The following is a 25662-nucleotide window of genomic DNA, read 5'->3' as shown; positions in this document are numbered from 1 at the left end:
TCATTCCACTTCTTGGTTTCTCAATTAGACTCTCCTGTCATATCTCATGCTCTGAGATGGCCTTGGAACAGCATAACGTTTTAACTAGGCAAGTAACCAACTTGAAATGTAATTCTGGCTTTATGAATGGGAAACTGCATTTCAGTTTGCTTATCTGTATGAGTGCCTTTTGCTTTGTGAGCATGATTGTCTTGTCTATGGGCACATGTGATGCTGTATGTCTATTGGTCTGTGTGCATACCTGTCTTTAGGTACATTGCCCAATCTCCTTATTTGAATGTAAGTGTCCTTGATCAGTGGGTGAGTGAATGTTGCTTGTCTGTGTGCATGCCGTATACAAGTGGTTTCTTAACCTGCGTTCCAAGGACTCATGGGGGTCCATGAGGCCTACTCAGGGGGTCTACGGCTGCATTAGAAAATTAAATATTACAATTATTACAATAAAATAAAGTATATGCAAATAAAGAAGTAAAATTGAAAACAAGAAATCTTTTTTCTATATTTGATTGTGAATGTAATAAAATATTTCAATATTTGAGAATTAGTTTACTGTATATTTGCTTTTATATTTTTGAGCATTATTTTGAGGTTCAAATCGTAGAAAATGCTTAGACTGAGGGTCCTTAGCTTCAAATAATGATTCCAGTGGGGGTGAACAGAAGTCAAAATGTTAAGAACGGCTGCCCTATACAAAATCCAAGGCTTTCTCAATGCTCATTTTAAATGGAGTAGACTGTAATGCATTAATAGTTTGATGGAGCTGCAGTTGATTTAAGTAGTAATTGAAAATTTGTATTATAATTATTTTTTACAATTTCAGAAATGCATGTTCATCAATTTAATGTGGGGCAAAATGCCACTCGTGTCAAAAAAGAAGGAAAGGTAAGCTTCTCATCTACAACGTTTATAATTTCTGCTGTAGAGATTTTTTATGGCTAGATAGTAAGCAGCAAAAGCCCTTTTCAACATCATTTTTTTCTGGTCATGGACAGTGATAAATGAAACAGTTGCACATATCAAGTTTCCAATAACAAGCAATACCACGTACAGACAGAATCATCAGCATCATTGTAGGTGTTCAGGAAATATGAATCAACTGGCTATACCGAAGTAATTGCCTAGTAGAACAGATAAAGGAAGAAGTTAATCGTCATTATACAATATTACCATCTTCTCCCTCTTTAGTAAGAGGCATCTCTCACAATCCAGAAAGATCTAAATCTCTGACAAAACCACCCCCAATCACCTCACATCTTTTCATGTGGGTTAGAAATGGGCATCATGTCCTCTCAAATTTATGGACTTTATCGTGTAAATAGGCAAGAGCTTTTCTATTGTGAAAATGGGCCATATCATTTCCTGTCACAGGTGTTGCGGAGGCTGTCTGTAGTTTCAATTCCTGGGCCTCTCACATTACTATAGCAAGAAGTAAGTGCAAATTAATTTCCCCATAGGTGTGGCTAGAAGGGATACACTTTTCTCCAGTATTAGGGGTGTCTTTCATAGATTCACATGCTTGAATATTCCCCGTCGTCGAAGTGGGAGTCCCACGGTAAATAAAATAGCAATAATGCTAAATATATATTAACTATATATAAATATATATGCACACATAATATATAATAAAGAAGAGGAAAAACATAATAGAAACCTCAAAAAACGATTCCTACATAGGAATGCATGGTAAAGAGAAAAACTATTTGCAACACATCAGTGTCATTATGTTAGTCCAAATTACAGCCAATCAGGCGCCAGCACCCTCTAGAACCTTCTCCTCAGAAGCTCAAGCCCTCAGATTTTCTACCGCACGTCGTGTGAAGGGAGTTTCCCTGAGCTCTGCTCAGTTTTCACCTCTACTCTTCTAGTTCCAGTGTTTTTCTCAACATGTCAAGTAAGAAGTCTTTATTTAGACCTTGCTCTTTTTGTGGGAAGCTGCGCCTTTTTGAAAATGACCCCCACCAGAAGTGTATATACTGTTTATACCCTGACCATGAGGCTGGCAGCTGCAAGTTCTGTAGAACTTTTTCTACTAAGACTCTGAAGGACAGAGAAGGCCGCCTTCTCCTTTGGCTTCAACGTCTAAAGGACAAGGATTCAGTCCTGTCAGACGCAGAAAGTTTTCATTCTGGACTTTCTTCAGCAGCATCCAAGCGTGGTAGTTTACAGGATGTTCCATCTCCTTTCCTAAAAAAGATGAAGTTGGCCATGCCTCTGGCTCCTGGGGCGTCTTCAGCCACCCCTACCACCTTTACGCCCACGAGACCTGGCTCTCAGGTGTCTTCTGCTGCTTCTCGAGGTGTTTCCACGCCATTTAAAGTTTCGCCGTCGACGAGCGCTCCGACGAGAACGGCATTTGGTGCATCCTCGACGACGACGCTGACTACAACATCAGCTTTTTCCTCGTCGACTACGGTCTCGTCGACAGCATCCACGTCGACGAGCGTTTCATTGCCTTCTAAGCCAGTTCTGTCGATTCCCATCTCCTCGTCGACGAAGAAGAAAGAATCCTCGTCGACGAAAGTCTCGAAGAAATCATCAGCGTCGACTGCGACTCCGTCGACCAAGGACTCGTCGACGAAAACATCGTCGACCAAAGCCTCGTCGACGAAGACTCCGTCTACAGAGGTTCTACCGGCGTCGACGACCGTTCCGTCGACGGTTGCTTCGTCGACGACCTCGTCTCCAGCTGATCGCCCGTCGACGGTGATCCTGACGACGACTCCGTCGACGGCTATACCGTCGACGATGACTTCTCCAAAGCAATCTTCATCGACGACCAAGTCTGTATCGTCGACGTTAACGACGACGGCACCGTCGACGGTGGCACCACTTTGCTTTGCCTCGCTTCAGTTAGTGCCTTTGAAGACTTCAGAATCTTTTCATCGTCGCAATAAGACTCCATGCCACCAGATCTCTGATCCAGAGCTGCAACCACCTTCTCCAATGTTTGCCACTACCTCTGAGCATGATACTGACTCAGAACAAGAAGGGGAGACGTTTGGAGCGGCACAAAGTCCCTCTGACTTAATAATTAAATGTCAGGACTCGGATTCTGACGAAGATGACGGTGATCAACAGTCTCAATCTGAGGAACAGCTGGTCCAAGTCCCTATGGCTACCATTCCTTTGACTCTAATCTCCAGCATATGTTGGATGATTACAACCGCCGTTTTCCAGCAACGCCACAGAGTACACCGGCACCATCTCCGGCTGCCGTAGCACTGCCTCCACCATCTCTGCCGCCTGTGTTACCACCTACAGCTTCGTCTCAGGTTCAGACGTCTATTAGAATCCAGACAACGGTTTATCCGCAGGATGCGGATGATGAGGCGGTCCCAGAGCGTGAGGACGGAGAGGTCCCAGATAATTCAGATAATGACACAGGCGACCAGGATATGGCAGAATGGGACGATTATCGGGCACAGACGCCCTCGCCTCAGCCAGGGAACTCTGGAGATTCACCTCCGGTAGATATCGCCGGTTTCCATCTTTTAATTGATAAAGCAGCTCTGCGTTTCAAATTAGCAAGATCACAACGTGAGGAGGACTGTTTCCTTTATGATTTTAAAGATAAACCTTATAAGCAAACCCACACAATTCCTATCGTCGATTTTGTGTGGAAGGAATTAAACTCATGACTGCTCCAAACTCCTTACCTGCTCAGATACCGCGCCTTGAGAAAAAATACAAGGCTCCAACTGGCTCTCCGGCTTGCCTGCTTTCTCACCCCAAGCCAGGCTCGGTAGTGACTCAGGCCGCACAGCGTCGAGCCCGGAACCCAGCGGCTCCAATCACAGCCCCTCCAGATAGAGAGGGTCGACGCCTGGATGCTATTGGCCGCAAGTTTTCAACGATGGCTTCCACATCTGTCCGGGCAGCCAATGCCTTAGCCATCTTGGGACGTTATGACAGACAAATGTGGTCAGACATTTCAGTTTTGATGGAACTCATACCTGATCCTTCCAAGGCTGACGCTTAACAGATTCTTCGTGATGGTCAGAGAACGTCAGAAGAAATGATCGACTGCGCAATCGATATTGGTAACACAGGTTTCCGTCTGCTTGCAAGTGCGGCTGCAGTCCGACGACAGGGTTGGTTAAAATCCACAATCTTCCGGCAGGAAGTCCAATCCAAAATACTGGATGTTCCCTATGATGGGGAATTGCTATTCGGATCCCATATCGATGAAGCCCTGAAATCAATTAAGAAAGACACCAATACGGCAAAGTCTTTGGGCACGTTACAATTCCGGAAGAATTCCTTTCGAGGTGCGCGCAGACGCGGCACTTCTTCCAACGTTCGAGGTGGGCAGCAATACCGCTCATACAATCAGAGCGGCCAACGTTACATGCCCAATCAACAATCTCGTCAGCAGCCCTCCAGGCCCTACAGAGGAAAGTCCTCTTACCGTGGATCCAACTCTAAGCGCAAGTGACTTTTCTCACCCTCAAAGTGTTGGAGGTCGAATCTCTCTGTTTATTCTCAGTGGTCCTCGATCACCTCGGACCGCTGGGTTTTGGACATTGTACGACGGGGTCATGCCCTAGAGTTTCTAGAGATTCCTCCTTGCACTCCACCTCGTGGCCCGCCTCCTCCACATCTCGAGGAGCTGTCGTGCCCTGTAGGAGGATGCCTCGGAAACACCACGGAGTTGAAGCTCTGTCCACAACTCCCCCACACCGGTTCACTCTACACCAAAGATATATATATACAGGTGATAAGAGATGATGCCAATGTAGGGAAAGCAGGGAAAAAAAACAAGGAAAGGTTGGGGAGACACAGGAATTGGAAATCCAGGATGCGAAGAGAACTGGTCAGCACTCACTATGGTCTTCAGGATCTTCTCCTATGAATAATAATAATGATTAATAGAAATGTTCAGTATATCTGTGTATATGTATATGATTAACAGGAACACTCAGTACCTAGACAATACGTGCAATGCTTCTACCTATACGTGACTTCACTTCTGTTGTCTTCACAGAAAAGTAGGTAGTGATATGCAAAGGAAAGAGCACTCCTATAAGTGAGGGATATAGGTTAGCTCTAAATGCGTACCCTGGACATATCTGTATATAAGGAGCGATATATATAAAGGTACCTAATATGTGGCGTGCCGTAAGAAGAGTGTCTCCCTGTTTCTCCACAAGAAGTCAGCTTGTCCTCTAATGGTGATTCCCTAAAACATAATTGAGATAATCAGTATCTCCGTAGAAAGTCTTGTGTAGACAGTGACCCTTAAGGGAAATGGTCGTACCTGTTTTGTGTCTTTGACAAAAGCTTAGAAGTATTCTTGGAGCTCATTTGCACAATCTGAGAGGCTCCTAATAACAACTTAAATTACCCCTGTCTGTAAGTATAACTCGTATACAACTCCGTAATGAGGTTTAACAATAATCCAAAAACAAAACCCCGGCGCCAAGCATGCCCTGGTTGAAAACTAATACGAGATTACTACTGCACAGAAGAACACCCGTACTTAGCTTTGTTAAACGAGTGCTCAACAATCGGGAGGACGATGAGGAACCGCAGAGAACTCCCGACGATGCCCGGACGCCACCACCGTGACCCGGAAGCGATGTGCATGACCCGAAAGGAACGCAAAGCGTCGTACCAGAAGAAAGAAAGGTCTATATAGTATTATCACGCATGCGCTAGTCCTTGCGCATGCGCTCTTCAGCACCTAGCGGCGCTCGCCAACCAAGCCTTTGCCAACCACGTCTTTACTGAATCGGCAGGCATGACAGGAGCTTTACCATCAAGTCCGTCTTCTTGTGTTAAAAGGTGCAGTCGAAGTGGTCCCGAAACATCAAAGAGGAGAGGGGTTTTACTCTCGATTCTTCCTCATACTCAAGAAGACCGGAGATTGGCGACCCATTCTGGATTTGAGGGCTCTCAACCAGTTCCTAAAGTCCCAATCGTTCCGCATGCTGACGTTAATGGAAATCCTGCGTCTTCTATCCAGCGAGGATTTCATGACCACCATAGACCTTCAAGACGCATACTTTCATGTCCCAATTATTCACCAACATCGCCAGTACTTGCGTTTCAAGGTGGGGCCAATGCATTTTCAGTTCAAGGTTCTGCCCTTCGGGCTGCGATCAGCTCCTCGTGTGTTCACGAAGGTACTGGCCCCTGTGGTGGCTCACCTGCATCTACAAGGCGTTCAAATCTTTCCATATTTGGACGATTGCTTTCTCAAGTCTCAATCCCACCATCAGCTATGTCAGGACACTCGCCTTTGCCAGCAGGTGTTTCAGTCTCTGGGGTTGACCATCAACGTCGAAAAGTCACAGAGTCGCCTCTGCAAACCAGATCCTTCTTGAGAGCGATCCTAGACACGAAGCTCTCAAAAGCGTTCGTCTCGAACGAGCGACGTCAGAAAATCCTTCGTCTGGTCTCCCTCATTCGAAGAAAACAGTCCGTTTCTGTTCGAACGTTAAAATCATTATTGGGAATGGCTTCATCTTGTATCGCACTGATTCCAAATTGCAGGTTGCGCGCCCGTCCCATTCAGGAAGAACTGGACTTACAGTGGGGTCAGATCTCCGGGTCCTTCAACGACCTTGTGGCAGTCACAACCCGCATGAGAAAGAGCTTGCTTTGGTGGGCACAATCTACAAACCTGGAAATGGTAACGTACTTTCTCGTTCATGCACCAGATCTTACGCTGACGACGGACGCCTCCCTGGAGGGATGGGGCGCTCATCTCCAGGGCCTATCCATCAAGGGCAAGTGGACTCCACCCCAACGCAAGTGGCATATCAACAGGCTGGAGTTGATGGCGATCTTCCTAGCGCTCAAGTCATTCCTGTAGGAGAGTAGGGTCTGCAATCCTATGATCACCCAGATTTTTTGCTTTTGTTTCACTGGTTTACGACTTTCTCTGGCTGTGGGCCTGCTAATCAGACCCACAGCCTGGCTGTTCTCTTTCTAAATTACGATATGTACCCTAGGTGCATTTACCAATTGGTACTGGGCCACCTTATCAGACCCCGTAACGCAGGGCATAGGTGTACCCAGGGCCGCCAGGGGCTGCAGCATGTATTGTGCCACCCCTGGCTGGCCTCTTAAATTCGACACAACTGGCTGCACGGCAGCTGGGGCGAAGACGTGTAACCACCCTTCGCTTTAGGTATAGTAGCTCTATATCTAACCATACAATGGACACCCGAGTTCCTATCAGTCACTCCTATGGCAGGCCTTAACAATCCTGAAGGCAGAGTGCGTGGGCTCGTGTGAGCTAGGTTCAGGCCCGAGCCGAGCCCGGTTGCAGCTTGCGGAATCAAAACCCAATAGCTGTTCCATGATAACGCGTACCATATCGGTAACTCCGGTATCGCGTTATCAAAGCATGTCGAGTAAGGTGTCATACGAATCGGGGTGCTGCCCTCTCACCAACTCTGGCGATGAGGTTAGCATCCCACCCTTCTAGAGGGACACGACATGTACGTAACTGTGAACCCCGGTTAAAGTTAACTGAAGCCTCAGCTCCACAAAATGGATGCTGCCACCACAGACACGAGTCTGACCTCCTGCTGCTGGGAGTCCTTCCAGCGAGGAGCGCTTGGACAAAGGGTTTCCTGTCGAGGGCGCTGTTCGCACCGTCCCAGACAGGGTTTGTGTATTCTGGGTAGGTAGGGCTTTGGCGAGAAGGTGACTGCGGAGTGGCACCCCGGTGCTCACTACGCATCTGCCGGTTAGAACCAGTTCCAGGGGCGACAGCCCTGGCCTGGGGAAAGGCCGGCAGGGGAGAGGGGCGTAACTACCCCCCTTCCTGGTCCCACCTTTAGGGCAGGACCTAGTCATGTACCCACCCCTTTCTTTAGGATAAAGACCGGAGCAGGGACCCTTCCAAATTAGATCATCTTTGAATCAAGAACTACTTTCTACGAAAGGACACTCAAGACTCTTCTCAAGATTTCTCCCTTGTGACTAAGGAGTAGTCACCCTGCATCAGCGGGCACCAACTAAGAACTCTGCGGTTTGCTGCAAGTCCTTCCTCAAGGATCCGACGGCCCAGCTCGACGAGAACCGGCTTCCCTGGCACCTCTGACCTCTACCCACGTCATCAGCTCAGCTGTGATTTGTGGGTGCGACGAGACCTCGAGGGACCGGCCATCATCAGAACCTGCACGCTCTTAAAAACCAGCACGACCATCGAGGTAACTCTCTGGTGAGTGCTCTGGGGTCCGAGAAGCCCCGACCCTGAGCCGCTCTAGCACCGAAGTGCAGTCTCCCAGCATCTCCACGATCTGCGTGGGGCCCTTCTGCTCGCTGCTCAGCACGTTGTCTGGTCACTCGCCGTTGGCTTGTGCCCTTCTGTGACGACATCCAAGAATCATCACTGCTGGTCTGGTTGCTCCAGACTGGCCCTTGCTTCCATCTTTTGCGAGAAGCACCCCGGACCCTCCTGGTCCACTCAAGACGCCATCTTAGGCCCACCCCGTGGCCCTGAGATCTGCCAAGGCTTGTTGCCCCATCCTGGGCCCAGCGACGCCGACAGCATCATCCTTCGTGGGACAGCTCGCACCTCCACCGTGGTCGCCGACAACGCCTCCTGGTCCGTGAGACTGCAGAGCCTAGCGTCGCCCACTCACCTAGTCGAGGTGACGGCCAACCGGTGCCTTCCTGGTACCCTCTGACTACTGGCTAGTAGTACGAACTTGGTCCCCTCTGCTTTCAGGTTTCATCAATCTCCGATCCAGGCTTGGATCTCTACGAACTATTCAGCACTGGTCGCCGGCCAGCAACTCCTTTCTTCCGGCTCCTGGCTCGTCAGCGAAGACCCCGACGCCTGTAAGACTTGTGCAGCCGCAGCCCTCGTGGCTAGGTAACTCGGCATTTCGGTGCCTGCATAGCCTCCTTACTCTAGGGTCCCGAGTCCCTCGCTTCCGACTTGCCTTATCGGGTCCGCCCGAGACCTTAACCTTTCCGTGTCCCCGGACACTTGTTTTAATTGTGCACTTGAAGTATTTGCTAAAGAGATTTGGTTTGTGCTTAGTACCCTGTCCTCATAAAGAGTACAGGGCTGTTGTGATTCTTAATAAATATCCTGTTTATTTTCATAACACTTGTGTGGTGTCCTTTCACTGGGTGTTCAAGGGGTACATGTGTGGTAAACAGCTGGCTTAACACGCCCTCTCGAGTCTTTAGCCTTAGACTGCTCGTATCCACGCTACTAGGATAGCTGGTCTATAGGTTGACTTACAACCAAACACCATAAGGGTCGTTGGAACGATACATAGCGGTCGCTAGAATAGCGAACGTTGCATATCGGGCCAACTTCTCACAATTCCTACCTGTAGTTCACGGAGAGTCAGTGGTAATCCAAACGGACAATACCACCAGTATGCACTACGTGAACAAACAGGGAGGAACCAAGTCTCCTCATCTGTCTCACTTGGCCCAGTCGATCTGGGATTGGGCTCTCCGCCACCAAATCACCTTGACAGCCGTCCACCTTCCGGGCGTGTCCAACATCTTGGCGGACTCTCTGAGCAGGTCCACTTCCTCAACACACGAATGGGAACTGCACCAGCCGACTCTGGATCTTGTTTTTCGCCAGTGGGGTCATCCAGATCTAGACCTCTTTGCAACAACGGAGAATCGGAAATGCCCGTCTTATGCATGTTACTATTTTTAAAGACAAGGGAACCCTCTAGGTAAGCAAGGACCTGGGCTATCAATTAATAAAGAAACAAAGGTCCTTGACAAGGAAATTGACAATCCTAATAATTATAGGCCACAATATGCACTATAATGAACAAAAAAGTCCAGCCGGACTTAAGGATTTATTCAATAATTAGATAAATTGATTCTGGAGAGAACAATGGAACAGTGGGACACAGTCCTGCATCCACAATGCTACACGTACATTTAGACAATACATACATATAAGGTATTTCAGGCATATGAGGAAAAAGGAGCAAAAAGGCAGTATTTACAGTATATTTGCTTCACATATGTGGGAAACACATCATTTTAGGCACATAATAGTGAACTAGTGTTAAACCCACATATCATGTCGACGGCGTTTCGATCCAGTTAAAAATAGTGGATCATCATCAGGACAAACATTGCCTGCCTGAATTTTAAAGCATGAGCGCGAGGAGCGGGATGTCTACCGCTCTGTCCACCTGTCGTCTGTGGAGGGGCTGGGGCAGTTCTGAACGCTGCAATGTGGAGCGATTGGGAAGGTACCTTGCACCTTGGTGTTAAGGTATCCAGTGAGGAGCCTGTTCGAATTAAGAGCCTAGGGTTGAATATGCGCAGGGGCATTCATGGGACATATGATCTAAGGTATCAGGATTCGGTTTCTAAATTTCACGGCGGCTCGTTGGCGGGACAGGAAGCCTAAAATGGGGCTCCTGGATGGAAGGAAGGTCTTGTGGCAGTAGTCGGCAATGGACCTGTAGCCGAGATGAGGAATTTAAGGTCTCGTGGCAGTAATCGGCAATGGACCTTGATTTGAATGCGGCAGCTTCCAAATGTGGAGCGCGGTCGCCTGTAACCAGGGCTCCTTGGTTCACGATGGAACTGAGGAGAACGTCCCGGTGCTCGATCGCGCCGTCTTATGCAAGTTGCCAAAAAAAGGGAAGATTTACCTATGCCTCTATATGCATAATTACCACATTTAATGATTAACAAAGAGAAAACCACACTGTTAGTTAACTCAGACAATTGATTTATGTCTATTATTTTTGAAAAATTCAGAAATTGTACATTACTTACGACATGAAAGAATACATAGTCAACTTCACATTGAAGCACACTACAAACATTTTTTGCAAGGAAAAAACACAAAAGACAAGTGTGTAAACAATTGTGTGAATTGTGGTGAACATATCAACATAATGTGCATATATATTGTACACAGTGATGAGCAATTATCTCGAAAAACAGTAGAAAACAGACTTGCATACAGTCAAATAAAATAATGAACGTTTGGGGGGTACGTCTTATTCAATACCAGCCCAACTTCCTGTGACACTATTTGTTGTCGTATCGTAATTGTGTGAATACAGGAAAAACCCAAACATGAATTAGGAAAAGCCAAAAATTTTGGGCGAAAACATAGATGCTAAATGCCAACGCGTTTCGAATGCCAATGTGTAAATCATCGGATTCTCATCAGGGCGTGGAGTGTATCCATGGGTACTGTTTAGGGAGAGAGAACAGGGAATTGGATTTAGTTTGGAGCACATAAAAAATGAAGCTTTTTCCAATTGAATGCATCGTCCGATGCAGCATACCTTATGTGACCAATGGATTGTGGTCATTTGAGTCTTTTAGGGAATAGTCATCATATGTCATCATATGCCGTGGGCGTCAACCTGCAATGTGGTGACATTGGCAAGGTGAGTGTTTAATGAAATATAGGCTTGCATTACATGCAAGCCTATCTGTCTGGCTCCTGTGGCAGGGGAGCCAGACTGACCTAGACCAGTTCTACAATTGGCTAAACTCCAGGCACAGAGACATTGGTTTCTCTATAGAATCTAGTAAAAGTACAATGACGTTCTTGGACATCACAGTAGGCGTCCGCGAAAATATCCTAACAACGACCTTACACAAAAAACTAACAGACAGGAATACAATTCTTCATTTCAAAAGCTCGCATCCACAGTGCTTGAAGGAAAATCTCCCTTTTGGGCAAATGTTGAGAATAAGAAGGAATTGTACTGAAATTTCTGACTTTGATCACCATGCTACAAATTTTTGCGCAGAAATGGCCAAAAGGGGTTATCCAAAAAAACTTCTTAACCATTCCAAAAAACGTGCCAGATGCACCCCGAGAGAGAATCTCTTGGTAAAAAAAGAAAAAAATGAATTGACTGAGCTGGTGTGTGTCACAACTTATGGGTCACACACAAATCAGTTCAAACGCATTATTTTGAAAAATTGGCATCTATTGGAAGATTTGCCAAGTCCCTTAAAGAAACCCATTTTTGCCATGCGCAAAAATAGAAGCATTGGCCAACAATTGATTAGAGCGGACAGTTATATTCCAAAACCCAAAAGTGATTTGATTTCGCAATGGAACTTAAAACCAATAAGCGGGCACCATAAGTGTGGCAACTGTATATCGTGTTCCTCCACCTTGGAAGGTAATATATTTGACCATGACGGGGTCACATGGAAGCATGATATGTTCACAAAGTGTCGTACAAAAAATGTCATCTATGCCGTGGTATGTCCCTGTGACAAAGTGTACATAGGCAAAACCAGTCAATCTGTTAATTCCTGCATCACACAACATCGATCCCGAATAAAGAAAAAGGTGTGCTCTGCACCCATGGTTGAACATTTTACAAATCACAACCATGGTGAAAATGATTTTAAATGGACGGTCCTTACATGGGCGGATCCTAAACAGTATGCACATGACATTGAGGCGCCACTGCTACGCAAGGAGGCTTATCTCATTATGAAATTCAACACTGTCAATAACGGGCTAAATGTGCTCAGTGAAGTCACCAGAATTTAACTCTCCTCCCCTCCCTTTGCTACAGATCAGTATTTCCACAAACTACAAATACCATAACTCCTAGCGAGAGGACCCCCATGCTGATTGGTTCTCTGCATCACGTGACCACTAGACACAACTTAGTCTTTTTCACTCGCGGTGGCGAGCTGTTTTGTTCACCCTGATTCCGAAAGACAACGCGGTCATCTATTAACCCAAGGTAAGACCCGCTTTGTGGCTAGCGCATACACGCGCTCACACTCGGGCGCAACCGGGTTTTAACCTGCCTGATTCCCTTCCCTCATAGGATCCATTCCTGACCAAGACCCCTGCCCTCAAGTACACGGGTGACCCGATACCTCGAGGGTCACTATTCACGGTAAGACGCCTCACGGCGTACAACCGAATTTGTTTTCGTTTTGTTCTGATAAACACAGATAGGGCATTCTGAATCTCCCGCCTGTCTTTTTTTACAGGACACGTTTAGAAACAATTAATCGTCAAAAATCTTGGAGAACAGTAAGCAATCCACTTTTTTCCTTTTCTTTTGGGGTTACGATACACCATCCGTCCTCGCTAAGACCACACAATTTTCTTGTATTTGTAGATTCTTTACAAAGGGGTATCACTGAACTGAGATCCGTTTCCTCCCCGGGCTCGACCTCGGAGCGGCTGCTCCACACACAGAGGTAATCCTTTCCGGCCATATAAATGTTCGCATGTAGTGCAAGCCTATATTTCATTAAACACCCACCTTGCCAATGTCACCACATTGCAGGTTGACGCCCAAGGCATATGATGACATATGATGACTATTCCCTAAAAGACTCAAATGACCACAATCCATTGGTCACATAAGGTATGCTGCATCGGACGATGCATTCAATTGGAAAAAGCTTCATTTTTTATGTGCTCCAAACTAAATCCAATTCCCTGTTCTCTCTCCCTAAACAGTACCCATGGATACACTCCACGCCCTGATGAGAATCCGATGATTTACACATTGGCATTCGAAACGCGTTGGCATTTAGCATCTATGTTTTCGCCCAAAATTTTTGGCTTTTCCTAATTCATGTTTGGGTTTTTCCTGTATTCACACAATTACGATAGGACAACAAATAGTGTCACAGGAAGTTGGGCTGGTATTGAATAAGACGTACCCCCCAAACGTTCATTATTTTATTTGACTGTGTGCAAGTCTGTTTTCTACTGTTTTTCGAGATAATTGCTCATCACTGTGTACAATATATATGCACATTATGTTGATATGTTCACCACAATTCACACAATAATTGTTTACACACTTGTCTTTTGTGTTTTTTCCTTGCAAAAAATGTTTGTAGTGTGCTTCAATGTGAAGTTGACTATGTATTCTTTCATGTCGTAAGTAATGTACAATTTCTGAATTTTTCAAAAATAATAGACATAAATCAATTGTCTGAGTTAACTAACAGTGTGGTTTTCTCTTTGTTAATCATTAAATGTGGTAATTATGCATATAGAGGCATAGGTAAATCTTCCCCCTTTTTGGCATTAACAGGCCCTACCTACCCTCTTCCCTACAGGGCCAAACCCCTCCTTTCTTGTCTTATGCAAGTTGGCATCCCCACCCCGGGTCGTGCGGGAATGTCCTTTTGATAGACTGGTGCGATCTATTCGCTTACGCTTTTCCGCCGATTCCACTAGTACCGCGGGTGCTGTGCAAGATGCGGAGACAGCTCTACCACATCCTGTTGATTGCACCTCGTTGGCCCAGACAGGCATGGTTTTCGGAACTGTTTCTGTTGTCCCAGTGCGAGCCCATTCCTCTGCGTCCTCGTCCAGACCTCCTATCAATGGACAGGGGCCTAGTGTGCCATCCGGACCCGTCCACGCTGCAATTCTGGGCATGGAACCTGAGCACCTTGAATTCGCAGATTTGAACTTATCTCAGGAATGCAGAGACATCCTGGCTCAGGCTAGGGCTCCGTCTACCATCAAAACTTATAAACTCAAGTGGAAGAGATTCTGACATTGGTGTGTTGCAGCCAATGTCCATCCCATCCATTCCATTCAACTTCTTCCATTCTTCTTAAGCCTCGCTCAGTCAGGACTCTCTCATTCTACCCTGAGAGTTTTCTTAGCTGCAATATCTCGTTTCCGACACGATGGCTCTGCTTCCCTCTGTTCGTCAAGAATCATACGTCAATTCTTCAAAGGGCTCTTCCGCAAGTTCCCACCTGTTCGGCGCCCTCCTCCATCTTGGCACCTCAATGTTGTACTATCCCAACTTATGAAGTCACCATTTGAACCTATCCATAAATCGGATATCAAATTCCTCACCTGGAAGGTTGCGCTACTTTTGGCTTTGACCTCATCTCGTCGCGTGACCGACCTTCACGCTTTCACTATCAAGCCGCCTTATCTTCAGTTCAGGCCTAATGGAGTGGCGCTCCGCACCAACCCCTCTTTCCTACCTAAAGTACCTACGGACTTTCATTTGAATGAGCCTGTGTTCCTGAAAACTTTCTTTCCAGACCCAAAGTCTCCGGCGGAGCAGCACTTGCATTCTTTGGACATCAAACGATGCCTTAAATTTATATTGCCAGAACTGCCTCCTTCCGCAAGTCCGACCAGCTGTTCATTGCCTATGGACGACTGCGTAAGGGACATCCAGTTTCAAAGGCAACAATTGCTCTGTGGCTTTCCTCAGCCATTGCATTCTGCCACCAACAAGCTGGTAAACCGTTGCAGTCATCAGTGAGGGCTCATTCTACGAGGGCGATGTCTTCATCCACCGCCTTGTTTGCTGGTGTGCCTCTTCATCAGATTTGCCGTGCAGCGACATGGTCCAGCAGGCACACTTTCACCAAGCATTACTGTTTGGATGCCATCAATGAAGCGGATACCGCAATGGGACAGGCATTGCTTCGCCATCTTTTTCAATAAGGTGAGCCTCTGTTCCCCCCTCCTTGATGTTTTACTGTGATTGCTATGATGTGTTACATGACTGTAGTATTTCTAGTACTGTCTTGGTTTTTTCCATACATGTCCCTAGCAATCTCAGTTCTCGGAGGTTACTGCTTTCTATTCTATTCAAGCGTGTGAATCTATGAAAGACACCCCTAAAACTGGAGAAGAACAATTGTTACTTACCTGTAAACAGGTGGTTCTCCAGTATTGGTGTCTTTCATAGATTCACATGCGACCCACCCTCCTCCCCTCAGAGGCTCTCTTCTCCTCATACACTCTTGGTTACTTGTGCTACGAAAATCTGAGGGCTTCAGCTTCTGAGGAGAAGGTTCTAGAGGGTGCTGGCGCCTGATTGGCTGTAATTTGGACTAACATAATGACACTGATGTGTTGCAAATAGTTTTTCTCTTTACCATGCATTCCAATGTAGGAATCGTTTTTTGAAGTTTCTATTATGTTTTTCCTCTTCTTTATTATATATTATGTGTACATATATATTTATATATATTTATATTTAGCATTATTGCTATTTTATTTACTGTGGGACTCCCACTTCGACAACGGGGAATATTCAAGCATGTGAATCTATGAAAGACACCAATACTGGAGAACCACCTGTTTACAGGTAAGTAACAATTGTTCTTCTCACCTGATCTCCTATCAGGGCATCAATGGCTGTAGAAATAAAGTGAGTCCAGTTATTGTTTTGATAAGTGAGAAAGTTTCATACGAGAACATGGAAGTCTACCATAAGTGTAGTAGTTTACCTCATTTACCTTATCTTTTCTAGCAGGCATCAAACTCTCCAGACACTGCTGTGAGACTAGTAGGGGAAAAATCCCACTTTGTCAGAAGCTTATTGTTTTGATACTCAATTTCATTGATTTTTTGTAATAAACAGCTAACAGTACAGCACAGGTAAATCATAGCAATTGATACAATGGAATAATTATCAGTGTATTCATGCACAGACATACATGGCGCTCTCACTGCAAGCGTGTTGTCATATGCCATCATAATCTGGGAAGAGACAGTGTGTACATACATCTTAATTGGTTCAGCTATTTGCCCCAGACCCAACCTCTAGCCTCCAAGAGTGACTTCTCTTGCACTGCGCACCAGTCCACACCATTACGCCATTTAGCAATACTTGGGGGATCAGACTATTTCCATGCCGCAGCGATGTCCCGCTTGGCCACCATGGAGGCTGTACCTAGGAAGAGCTTATCTGGTCTGGACCCTTGCAAGCCATCAATGACACCCAGGAGGTGGTTCAGGGGGTTTTGTGGCACATCCCAACCCAGGACACCCATGAGTGCAGGTTCTATTGCTTCCCAGTAGGGGGTGAGGCGGGGACAGGACCAGACCTTATGGTATAAGTCAGCCAGTTCTAGACGGCAGCGCGGACAGTACCAGGAGGATCGCAGACCTGCTCTATAAAGCCGGTCAGGGGTTAAGTAGGCATTATGGAGGTAGTATAGCTGGATTATGCAAAATTTGGCTGAAGTGGCAACGGTCTTGGGGGCCATTAAGGAGTCTCGCCAGTCCTCGCCCTCTAGGAGACCCAGCCACGCCCTCTAGGAGACCCAGCCACGCCTCCCGTTGGTGTCTCGATGAGTCAAGTGATGTTGGGCTGTTGTTGGATAGGGAGTGATATATCTGCGAGACCCCACCCTTTCCCAATTCACCCATCATGATTTGTGCTTCCATTGGACTGAATTTGTGAAGGGCTGTTCCCGTTGTTAGTTGTATATTGAGAGTGTGGCATTCTTGTAAGTATTTGTAGAACTGTGAGTGATGGAGGGTGTAGTGAAGCTGTAGTTCTTGAAATGATTGTATGTGGTCCCCCACCTAGACGTCCACCAATTGTGATATTCCAATAAGGTCCCAGCCTCTGAATCCCTCCAAGGCCCGTACTTCCCTCAGCCAATCTCCCTGGCAAAGGGGTGTGTGTGTGTTGTCAGTTTGGTATCCCATTGGGTGTGGCACAAGGCCGCACGCCAAGCCAGCAGGACTGCACGGGTAACCGAGAGCAAGGCTCTTGGCACCGAACCTCCATACATCATGGTCTGGATGTGTGGTAGTTCTTGGTGTCTTAGCTAAACTCTGTAGGCAGGATCGGACCAGCTGTCAGTAAATCAAGCATGTAAGATGAGGGGGGGAGGAGCCAAGATGGCGACCGGAGCGGACGTGTAGGCTCCCGGCTCCGTCAGCCCTTGAGCCCCGCATTGCTATCCTGCCTGGAATCCTGCTCTATTTTCTCGGATGTCAGACCGGGGAATGTCTGCTGACTTCGCCCATGTCCCTCCGGAATCTCTGCTCGTCCGGAGTGCGGAGATAGCCTGTTAACCGTCCCGATGCCCTGGACCCCGGTGTACACCGCCGCTTGCTGCCGGACCTCGCCGGAGCGGTGACGGCCGGCCTGCCTGCAGGACGCCCGGAGCCTGGGAGGAGCTGCTTATTTCTGGCTCACGGACCACAGCGCACTGGTTGCCTTGGATTGTCGCATACCGCAACTACCTCACGCCTGGAGGGTAGATCGCACTGCACGAACGGTTCCTTTGTTCAGTGCTGGGTGAGTGCTGCTCGGACTCCATTACGGGGCTTGCCCGGAATCGGTGGATCGCCCGTTCGCCCTGATCACCTGTCTTAGCCGATGGGGGCTCCTCGCTGACGACGCTGGACTGCAGCTGGCGGCAACGGAGGATAGGGCAGTTGCTGTTTCATGCCGCATCCCCCATGTTTTTGCAACCGGACTATCGGCACGATGGATATATCCGCTAAATCGCGGAGTGGAGAAGATCGCCCACCCTTGCCCTGGGACTGCGGCACCATATCTGGGCTGGGGACCGCATTGAATATACCCTCTTGTGATCCAGATGCAGGGGGACCGCAGCCTACCCCGTCCTATGGTGATATCCTGACTGCCCTTGGTGATCTGCGATTGGCGCTGTTTCATGGCTCCCACAGGCTAAGCGAGAAACTCGAAGATATAGCTTTCGATTTGGGGCAGACGCGGAGGGACTGTTCCCAGCAACAATTGCACACTCCCTTGTTGGTGCCTGAGTTCGCTACTGTGTTACCAAGTGCTTTCGGCGGTGGTGAGACCGGGGTCGATTGGTTTGGCGCATGTAGATGGCCGTTTACCAACTCTGCCTGTGATACTTTGTTTCCCCATCCGGGGACCGCTTCTTTGTACCCGCTACCACTATCAACAACGAGACTGCCGGCTAAGCGACTTCTGGCCCCCTTGACGGCTCTTTCATTGAAGCCTCTGTTTTTTCCTCTGTTGAACTTGTACTACCAGAATAACTCGGAGGCCCTTCTGACTGAGATCAACGGACTTTTGGATATTTGGCACCGTCTACTTTGTTTCTATGAGTCTCCCCCTCCTTCTTGGCGCCCATTTTGTCTCTTTGTTTCAGAGGGGGTTGGCAGTCATCGAGGGGTGTGTTCAGAGAGGCATCCGAGATCGGGCCAGGGTTAGGCAGTCTCTCTGTGGTACTGCTTTCTTGACTGGCGGGGATTGGGTTGGTATCTGCAATGCAAAGCCTTATTATATTGAAAATGCAGCTCCTTCTATGTGTTGACCCTGGGTTGGATTGGCGACGCCCATTTTGTCCCTGGACATTTCTTCATCATCGAGTGCGGCCATTTTGCCTCTTTGTTCTCACTGGGGCGGGCTGTCTCCTTTTCTCTGACGGTTGTGGCTCCTCACGGGGGGTGGATACGTGGGGTCACCCAAGATCGGGCCAGGGCTAGGCGATTTCTTTAGTGTGATGTACGCATTGACGGGCGGGGACTAGGATGGGACTGCTTTTTGTCTGATTTATTCGCACATTTGGAAATGACTCTCCCCACCTGCAGCTTTGCTTGCTACTTCTGTCGTGCTGCTGATACTTGGGGTGGGGGATGCTTACGGGGCTGGTGGTGACCGGGAGTATGTTGAACTTACCTCCTCCCGCCTTTTCTGAGAGTTGGAGATTGGGATGGTCTTTTCTCACTCTCTATACTCTCTTTCCCACTTGGGGGTTCTCTTGGGGCAACAGGCATGCCTATTGGGGGGGGGGGGGCGTGGCCTTCCGCTGGTATGCAGGGTGGGGGGATGGGATGTGTTTTATGTTTTTTCTTTGTTTCTATGGCCCTCTTTCTTTTTCTTCTCTTCTTCTGTTTCTTTATCTTCTATACTTCTTTGCTTCCTTTGGGGTCGGGGTTCAGTGTTATTAGGGAGTTTATTGTGTTGTATCATTATGTGACATAGCGGTTGGTCTTAGTTCTTTGATGGTGGCCACTTGTTTTCTGACAAATGCCTTCCTCTATCACGCCTCCTTCCGGGTGCTCCTTGAATGATGATAGCTATCCTGGTCAGTGATTAGCTTCGACTCTCTTCGTAGTTTTTTAAATTGTACTCGACAAAATCATAAAATTAAACCTTTTCCTATCCTCATACTATGGTTCTATGTTTCACACGATACTCTTCGCTCAGAGACTGCTTTAACGGCGTTCGGTCCTATTGGTTCTTTTTTATCCTTTTCCCATATGTCATAGCGGCCGGCCCGAGGGGTTGTAGGCAGATGCTGTGTATTGTGCATTTTACAAATAAAGGTTTAAAAAAAAAAAAAAAAAAGCATGTAAGATGAGCAATTGGGTGGCTAAATAGTACAAGTAGAGATCAGTCATCCCCATGCCTCCATCGAAAGGAGAGATCAGTGGGCCAGAGCTATGCGCGGCCTCTTGCCTCCCCTCCTCATAGGAACTTCATGGCCATATTGTCCAGTCCTCTGAACCAGGCCCACGGAAGATGAAATGGGGTATTTTGGATAATGTACAAGAAGCGGTGGAGGATAATTTTGAAAAGGGCCACTCTGCCCACCGGGTTGAGTGGCAATGTTTGCCAGCCCTGGAGATCCTCTTTAGCCTTCTTGACTAGTGGAGTGATGTTTAGTGCCCATTCTAGGTCTGGGAGTAGAGCCACCCATATCCCAAGATACTTGAATGGCTGTCGCCTAATCGGGATGTTTGATTGCCATTCAAAGCACTCTCGTGAAATATGGAGGGGTACCAAGTTCGACTTGGCAGGGTTGAGGCGGAGGCCAAAAACCTACTCAAAGATGTGGTGGGCCCAGACTGGGCTGGGTCTGCAAGAAAAAGAAGCACGTTGTCTGATATAGTGGAATTTTGTTGGTATGGGCGCGATCCCACTTCCAACCCTGGATCTAAGCGTCGGCCGGATGGTGCAAGCCAAGGGCTCCATTGTGAGGGCGAACAGGAGAGTGGAGAAGGGGCATCCCTGTATAGTGTCCCTTTAAATCGGGAATGACGCAGAGAGCCTGGACAAGATGACGGAAGGACTGGACCAGTCCTGCTGCAGCTGACCCATCTTCGAGATATTGCCAGTCCACTGTGTCAAAAGCTTTTTTCGAAGTGGACCAGGAGGAGTGCCTAGAAGGGGAGTGAGTGATTGGGGGTGCTCCAGGGCCAGGTGCAAATGTCGTACGCAATCTCTTGTACTGCTTGTTGGCATGAAGCCACATTGGTCTGGATAATCAGTTTACTTAGGATCATTTGCAGGCATTGGGCCAGGATTGTGGCATATATCTTTATCTCCATATTAATCAGTAAAATTGGACAGTAGTCGTTGCAGGCGGATGAAGGTGGTTGGGTCTTAGGGATGACTACAATAGTGGCGATATGTGTCTTAGGAGGGGAATGTCCCTGTCTCTGCGACTTCTTGAAACAGTGTGAGAAGGTGGGGAGCCAAAGTGTCTTGTATGAGGCATAGTATTCCTGTGGGAACCCATTGGGTCCTGGCGTTTTTCCAGCGGCCATTAAAGAGATGACGTCGCTGATTTCCTCTGGGGTGAAGGGGAGCTCCAGGCCCGCTGCCTTGCCGTCTGTGAGACTGGGAAGATGAACATCCCCTTCGGCAGCCAAGTCATGAAGCGAAGCTACAGGCCTTTGGGCTGAGTATAGCTTGGAATAGTAATCGGCAAAACTTGGGCTATTGCGGCTGGCGTTCGGTGCGTGACATCAGAGTGATCCCGGACCTCTTGGACAATATGGTTAGCTAAGGGGTAGGATACAAGCCTATGCAGTATCTTCCTGTTCTTGTCCCCCCACCCATATACTCTAGCAACAGAGGATCTCCATAGCAGCTTAGCTGACTCGAGTGAGATTTGTTTGATCTCATGCCTTAGGATCACAAGTTGCCTATCTTGTGGCCGGTCCTCCCCTCTCCAGGTGAGCTGCCTCTGCCTCGAGAAGGGCAAGCCGGCTGTCCTGGTACCCTCGCTGTGCCTTAAGCTGGTCCCTGGCAAAGCCTTTATTAGTGGACTTACTCGCTTCCCAAAGGGTTCCCGCAGAGGAAACAGAGTCTTGGTTATAGTGGAAGTATTGGAGTTATCTCTGTATAGCTTTTTTTTAATCCTTGTTTTGGAGGAACCAGGCATATTCTCTCTCCAGATGTTGTGTAGCAACCCAGAGGAGTCCTCAAGTGAAGGAAGAGGCGAGAGTGGTCCGAGATGCCTCGGGAAGGATACTGACATCAGACACTCTTTGATAGTCGGGGGTTGGCATGAAGATCAAGTTTATACATGCATGTGTAGGGTGCGCCGCAGAGATGTGGGTGTAGTGGGTTTCTCAGGGGTTCCAAACTCTCTTGATATCGCAAAGGCCCAAGGTAGTTGCCTGTTCTGCCAGTCACTTTGCCTGCAAGATTCTGCTGGGGGAGGGTATACCTGTGGTGTCAAGGTCTGGGCCCATGACTGCATGGAAGTCGCCCCCTATCACCGTCTCTCCCAGGGGCAGTGCAGAAACAACATCCGTAACCTCCTCCACAATGAAGCGAGCATGGCTGGTGGGACATATACTGACATTAGGTTTAGGGTGTCCCCTCCTAGCGCCTGCATAGGGCCACAAACCAGCCCTGGGAGTCTCCTGTGACATGGTTAGTACGAAGGGGAGGTTGCGCTTCAGTAGGATCGCCACCCCTCCTGAGCCTCGCGCAAAGCCAGAATGCCACACTCTATCGAACTCCTGTCTTGCGAGGAAGGGACATAGGTTCCCTAGGAGGTGAGTTTCTTGGAGTAAGAGTACGTCCAGGGTGTACCTTTGGGCGGATTTCAGGACTGAGCTAGATTTTGTTGAGCATACCATTAACGTTCCATGACCGAATCCAGAAGGGGTGGCCCTTGTGTAGCCTCTTTGTCATGTTCTTATGTGTGGGGCGGGAGATAACTGGTGTTCGAACCCTCAGGGGGCCCTGGCCAGTCTGCAGGCGATTGCAGTTTGGGTTCCCGTCTTCCAGTTTGTGGGATTGGGGTGTGTCTGCACTGGTAAGAGGACCACAGGCTGTGAACATTCAACAGTAAAAAAACTAAAACATAGGACAACGGTCCCAACCCTCCCCCCGCCCTATACTTCTGGAACTGAAGCATCTGCTGCCCTGTAAAGTTCAGTTCAAAATTAACTTACTAAAGTAAAACGTTTAGCTAGGAGGTTGCGTGTTGGACCCCTCTCATAGTTTAGATGTGCGTGAAGCATCGGCAGGTTACTATAATTTGTAGCATGGTAGAACTTCAGCCTTGAACACCAGGCGGAGCTTGAACATCTTGCTAAAGTCTTTGAAGTGGACAGTTCTGTGGTAAATCGCTGGGCTCCCGGACAGGTCCCTATCGGTGGATCCGCTGCTCAAGGTCCTGGGGGGCTCCCCTACATGGCTGGGCCTTCCAGCGGGTCAGGTCGTTGCTGGAACTGAGAGACCGGCAGCCCGGATTGATTCTTGGGGCACGGGGCGGCCAAGGTGGGCGAACTTGATGTGTCTCTGCGTTTGCTGCAGCACTTGTGTGATTGTGTGCGCCTTCTGCCCTCTTTGAGAGATGCCAGTTGCTTTGATCCGCGATCTTGAGGGTGGTGACGTGGTTCAGGGATTGAGGGGGGGGCTCTTCGATCCGCCAGGTCCAGGCCACCTCCAGGGACTCGAAAAAATGTGACTTACTCTGGAATACGACGCGGAAGTGGGCTGGAAACAATAATCTATACTGGAGGCCAAGAGCGCGAAGTTTTTGATTTGCGTCCGTGTACAAGCGCCGCTGGGCCTGGACCTTCTTAGTGTAGTCCGGGAAGATTATAGTATGATTTTGGAAGGCCAATGTGATTGGGGCTCGTGCCTCATGCAAGATTTCATCTATGTCCTTAAAGTTCAGGATACTGGCAATGATGGGACGAGGTGGCGCACCGGGAGGAGGCTTGGGCCCCAAGGAGCGATGGTCCCGCTCCACCGCAAACCATACTGATAGTGTCTTTTGGCATCCTAGACTCAAGAATTTTTTTTCCAGGAAGGATGTCATCTGGCCTTGCTCTGTCCAGTCTGGAAACCCCACCAGGCTGAGGTTGTTACGCCTTGACCGGTTTTCAGCATCCTCAGCCCGTCTATGTAATTCCTTGGTATGGGTTCACTGGCTGGTGACCCGTTCCTTCAGTTGGCAAACGTCATCTTCTACCGTAGAGATACGGGATTCTGCTTCAGAGATCTGGGCCGTGGCGTTACGGAGATTTTGCCTGATGAGGGCCATGTCTACCCTGACCTCGCCGATTTTGTTCTCCACTAAGGCTTGGGATGTACTGATGCAGGATCGTGGTGAGATTTCTTTCAGGAAGTGCTAATGTCCCTGAGGCCCCTTCCATGGTTCCAGAATCGCTGGTGGTGAACTGGTCCATCTTAGTTGGTGTTTGCATTGTTGTTGGCTTCGGGCCACGGTCCTGCCCCGTGTTGCTGAAAAGGAGGGATGATTGGAGGAGTGTGGCTCAATGGTTAGAGTGGCAAACCCTGATGCAGAGGACTGGCCCGGGACCAGGGTTCAATTCCCGCCTCGGCGGGTCTTGGGCTCAATTTCCTCGGACCTGATAATTCTCGCCTCTGTGCCTATTCTAATCATGGGTCCCACTCTGCAACTCTGGGCAATAGCATGCTTATCTCCACAACGGCCCCAACAGCGCTGGGATGCCTGGCTTCACCTTGGGGGTGCCCAGGAGTGGACATTTCATAGGGAAAAGCCAGGAAGGGTTCCACAGCGGTATGCGTTACAGCGCCAGGACACCCCAGTTGGGGTATTAGTGCGCTTTACAAGTACAAATTACATTTACATTTACATTGGAGCTAGCGCAAGTACCAGGCCTCGCAGTGGGTCTGGATGTGGAGCAGAAGGCCGGGTGTTGCATCACCTCCAAAGTGGCATGGCAGGAGGTCGGTCGCTAGGGCCGTCAATTAGATGAGTGCCTTGGCCTACCTTGTTCCGGGGTGGCAAGACTTCGCGCGGGCCCCCTTTGTTGATCTAGGGGGAAGGAGAACTTGTGTGAGCAGTCTGGTGGGTGCCCACTGGGGAGTGCAGACCGGGGGGAGGAGCCACCCCCAGGATCGATATGGTCAGTTATTTCAGGGCAAGCCTCAATGTATGTTTAAGGATTGCGGGCTGGAGATCTGCGGTGCCCCGGGCTTCTGGGCTGGAGCGGCTCGGGGTCCGGTTGCCATCTGACCCGCGTGGCTTGTGCCAGCGTCCACTAGCGAGGTCTACAGTGGGGGGGGGGGGCCCTGGATGTCCGCTGCCCCAACCAGTGGTCTCTCAGTGGGGCACAGGTAGAGCACAGTCCGTGAAAGGTCGACCCACCCCCCACCGGGCCTTCCCCAGAGGCTCGATTTGGGTCCTGGCTCACCTCCAGTCCAATCCGAATGACAATAGCCTCAGCAGGCCCGAGCACTCCTGAGGCCTCAGGCGGCGGAGGTCTGTTTTTCAGGCCGTCTGTTCTGCAGCCTCTGGGGGGAGGGGCAAGGCTTTCCAGCGCAGGTTTGTCCAGTGTGCAGCTGGCCACAGGCAGCGAGCGGGGGAGGGGTACTCCGGCCGAACCTCATGGCTCACCGCTCGATTCACCAGTGCTACATCCCAGCGCACCTCGATGGGCCACCACTGGGGAGATTTATTTCCCGTCCGGGTCCTCTTGCCGGGGCCTCCCCAGAGGGTGGGGGATGGGGGGGGGGGGGGGGGGGGAGTCTTGTTGCTTCGGTCGGGGCCCACCAAGGGGGCACCGCCTGCACCTCTCCCTCGGTCCGAACACCACCAGTCGCTGTAACGATGGGGGGGCCACATGTCCGCTCTGGGTGTCGCAGCAAGCAAATTCCCTGGTTGCGGCCACAGCGCTGCTTCAGTCCCAGGTGACCAGCACCCGCCTGTTGGTCCGGTCGCAGC

General features: G+C 48.8%; 1 protein-coding gene across 2 annotated transcripts in view; it reads left to right on the top strand.

The window, feature by feature from the left end:
- The window catches only part of BRDT (bromodomain testis associated), a 2469968-nt gene that overhangs the window by 1287360 nt on the left and 1156946 nt on the right, over nt 1-25662 (top strand). For both annotated transcript variants that reach the window (XM_086953938.1, XM_086953937.1), the window contains one exon: nt 821-882. In XM_086953938.1, the coding sequence (XP_086810064.1) occupies nt 821-882 (62 nt within the window). The remainder of the gene's footprint in view (nt 1-820; nt 883-25662) is intronic.

This window comes from Lissotriton vulgaris, chromosome 1_1 (assembly GCF_964263255.1).
Source record: "Lissotriton vulgaris chromosome 1_1, aLisVul1.2, whole genome shotgun sequence".
In the NCBI taxonomy this organism is placed as follows: Eukaryota; Metazoa; Chordata; class Amphibia; order Caudata; family Salamandridae; genus Lissotriton; species Lissotriton vulgaris.
The sequence above is the reverse complement of the archived record's forward strand: the minus strand, read 5'-3'. Positions and strand labels throughout refer to the sequence as shown.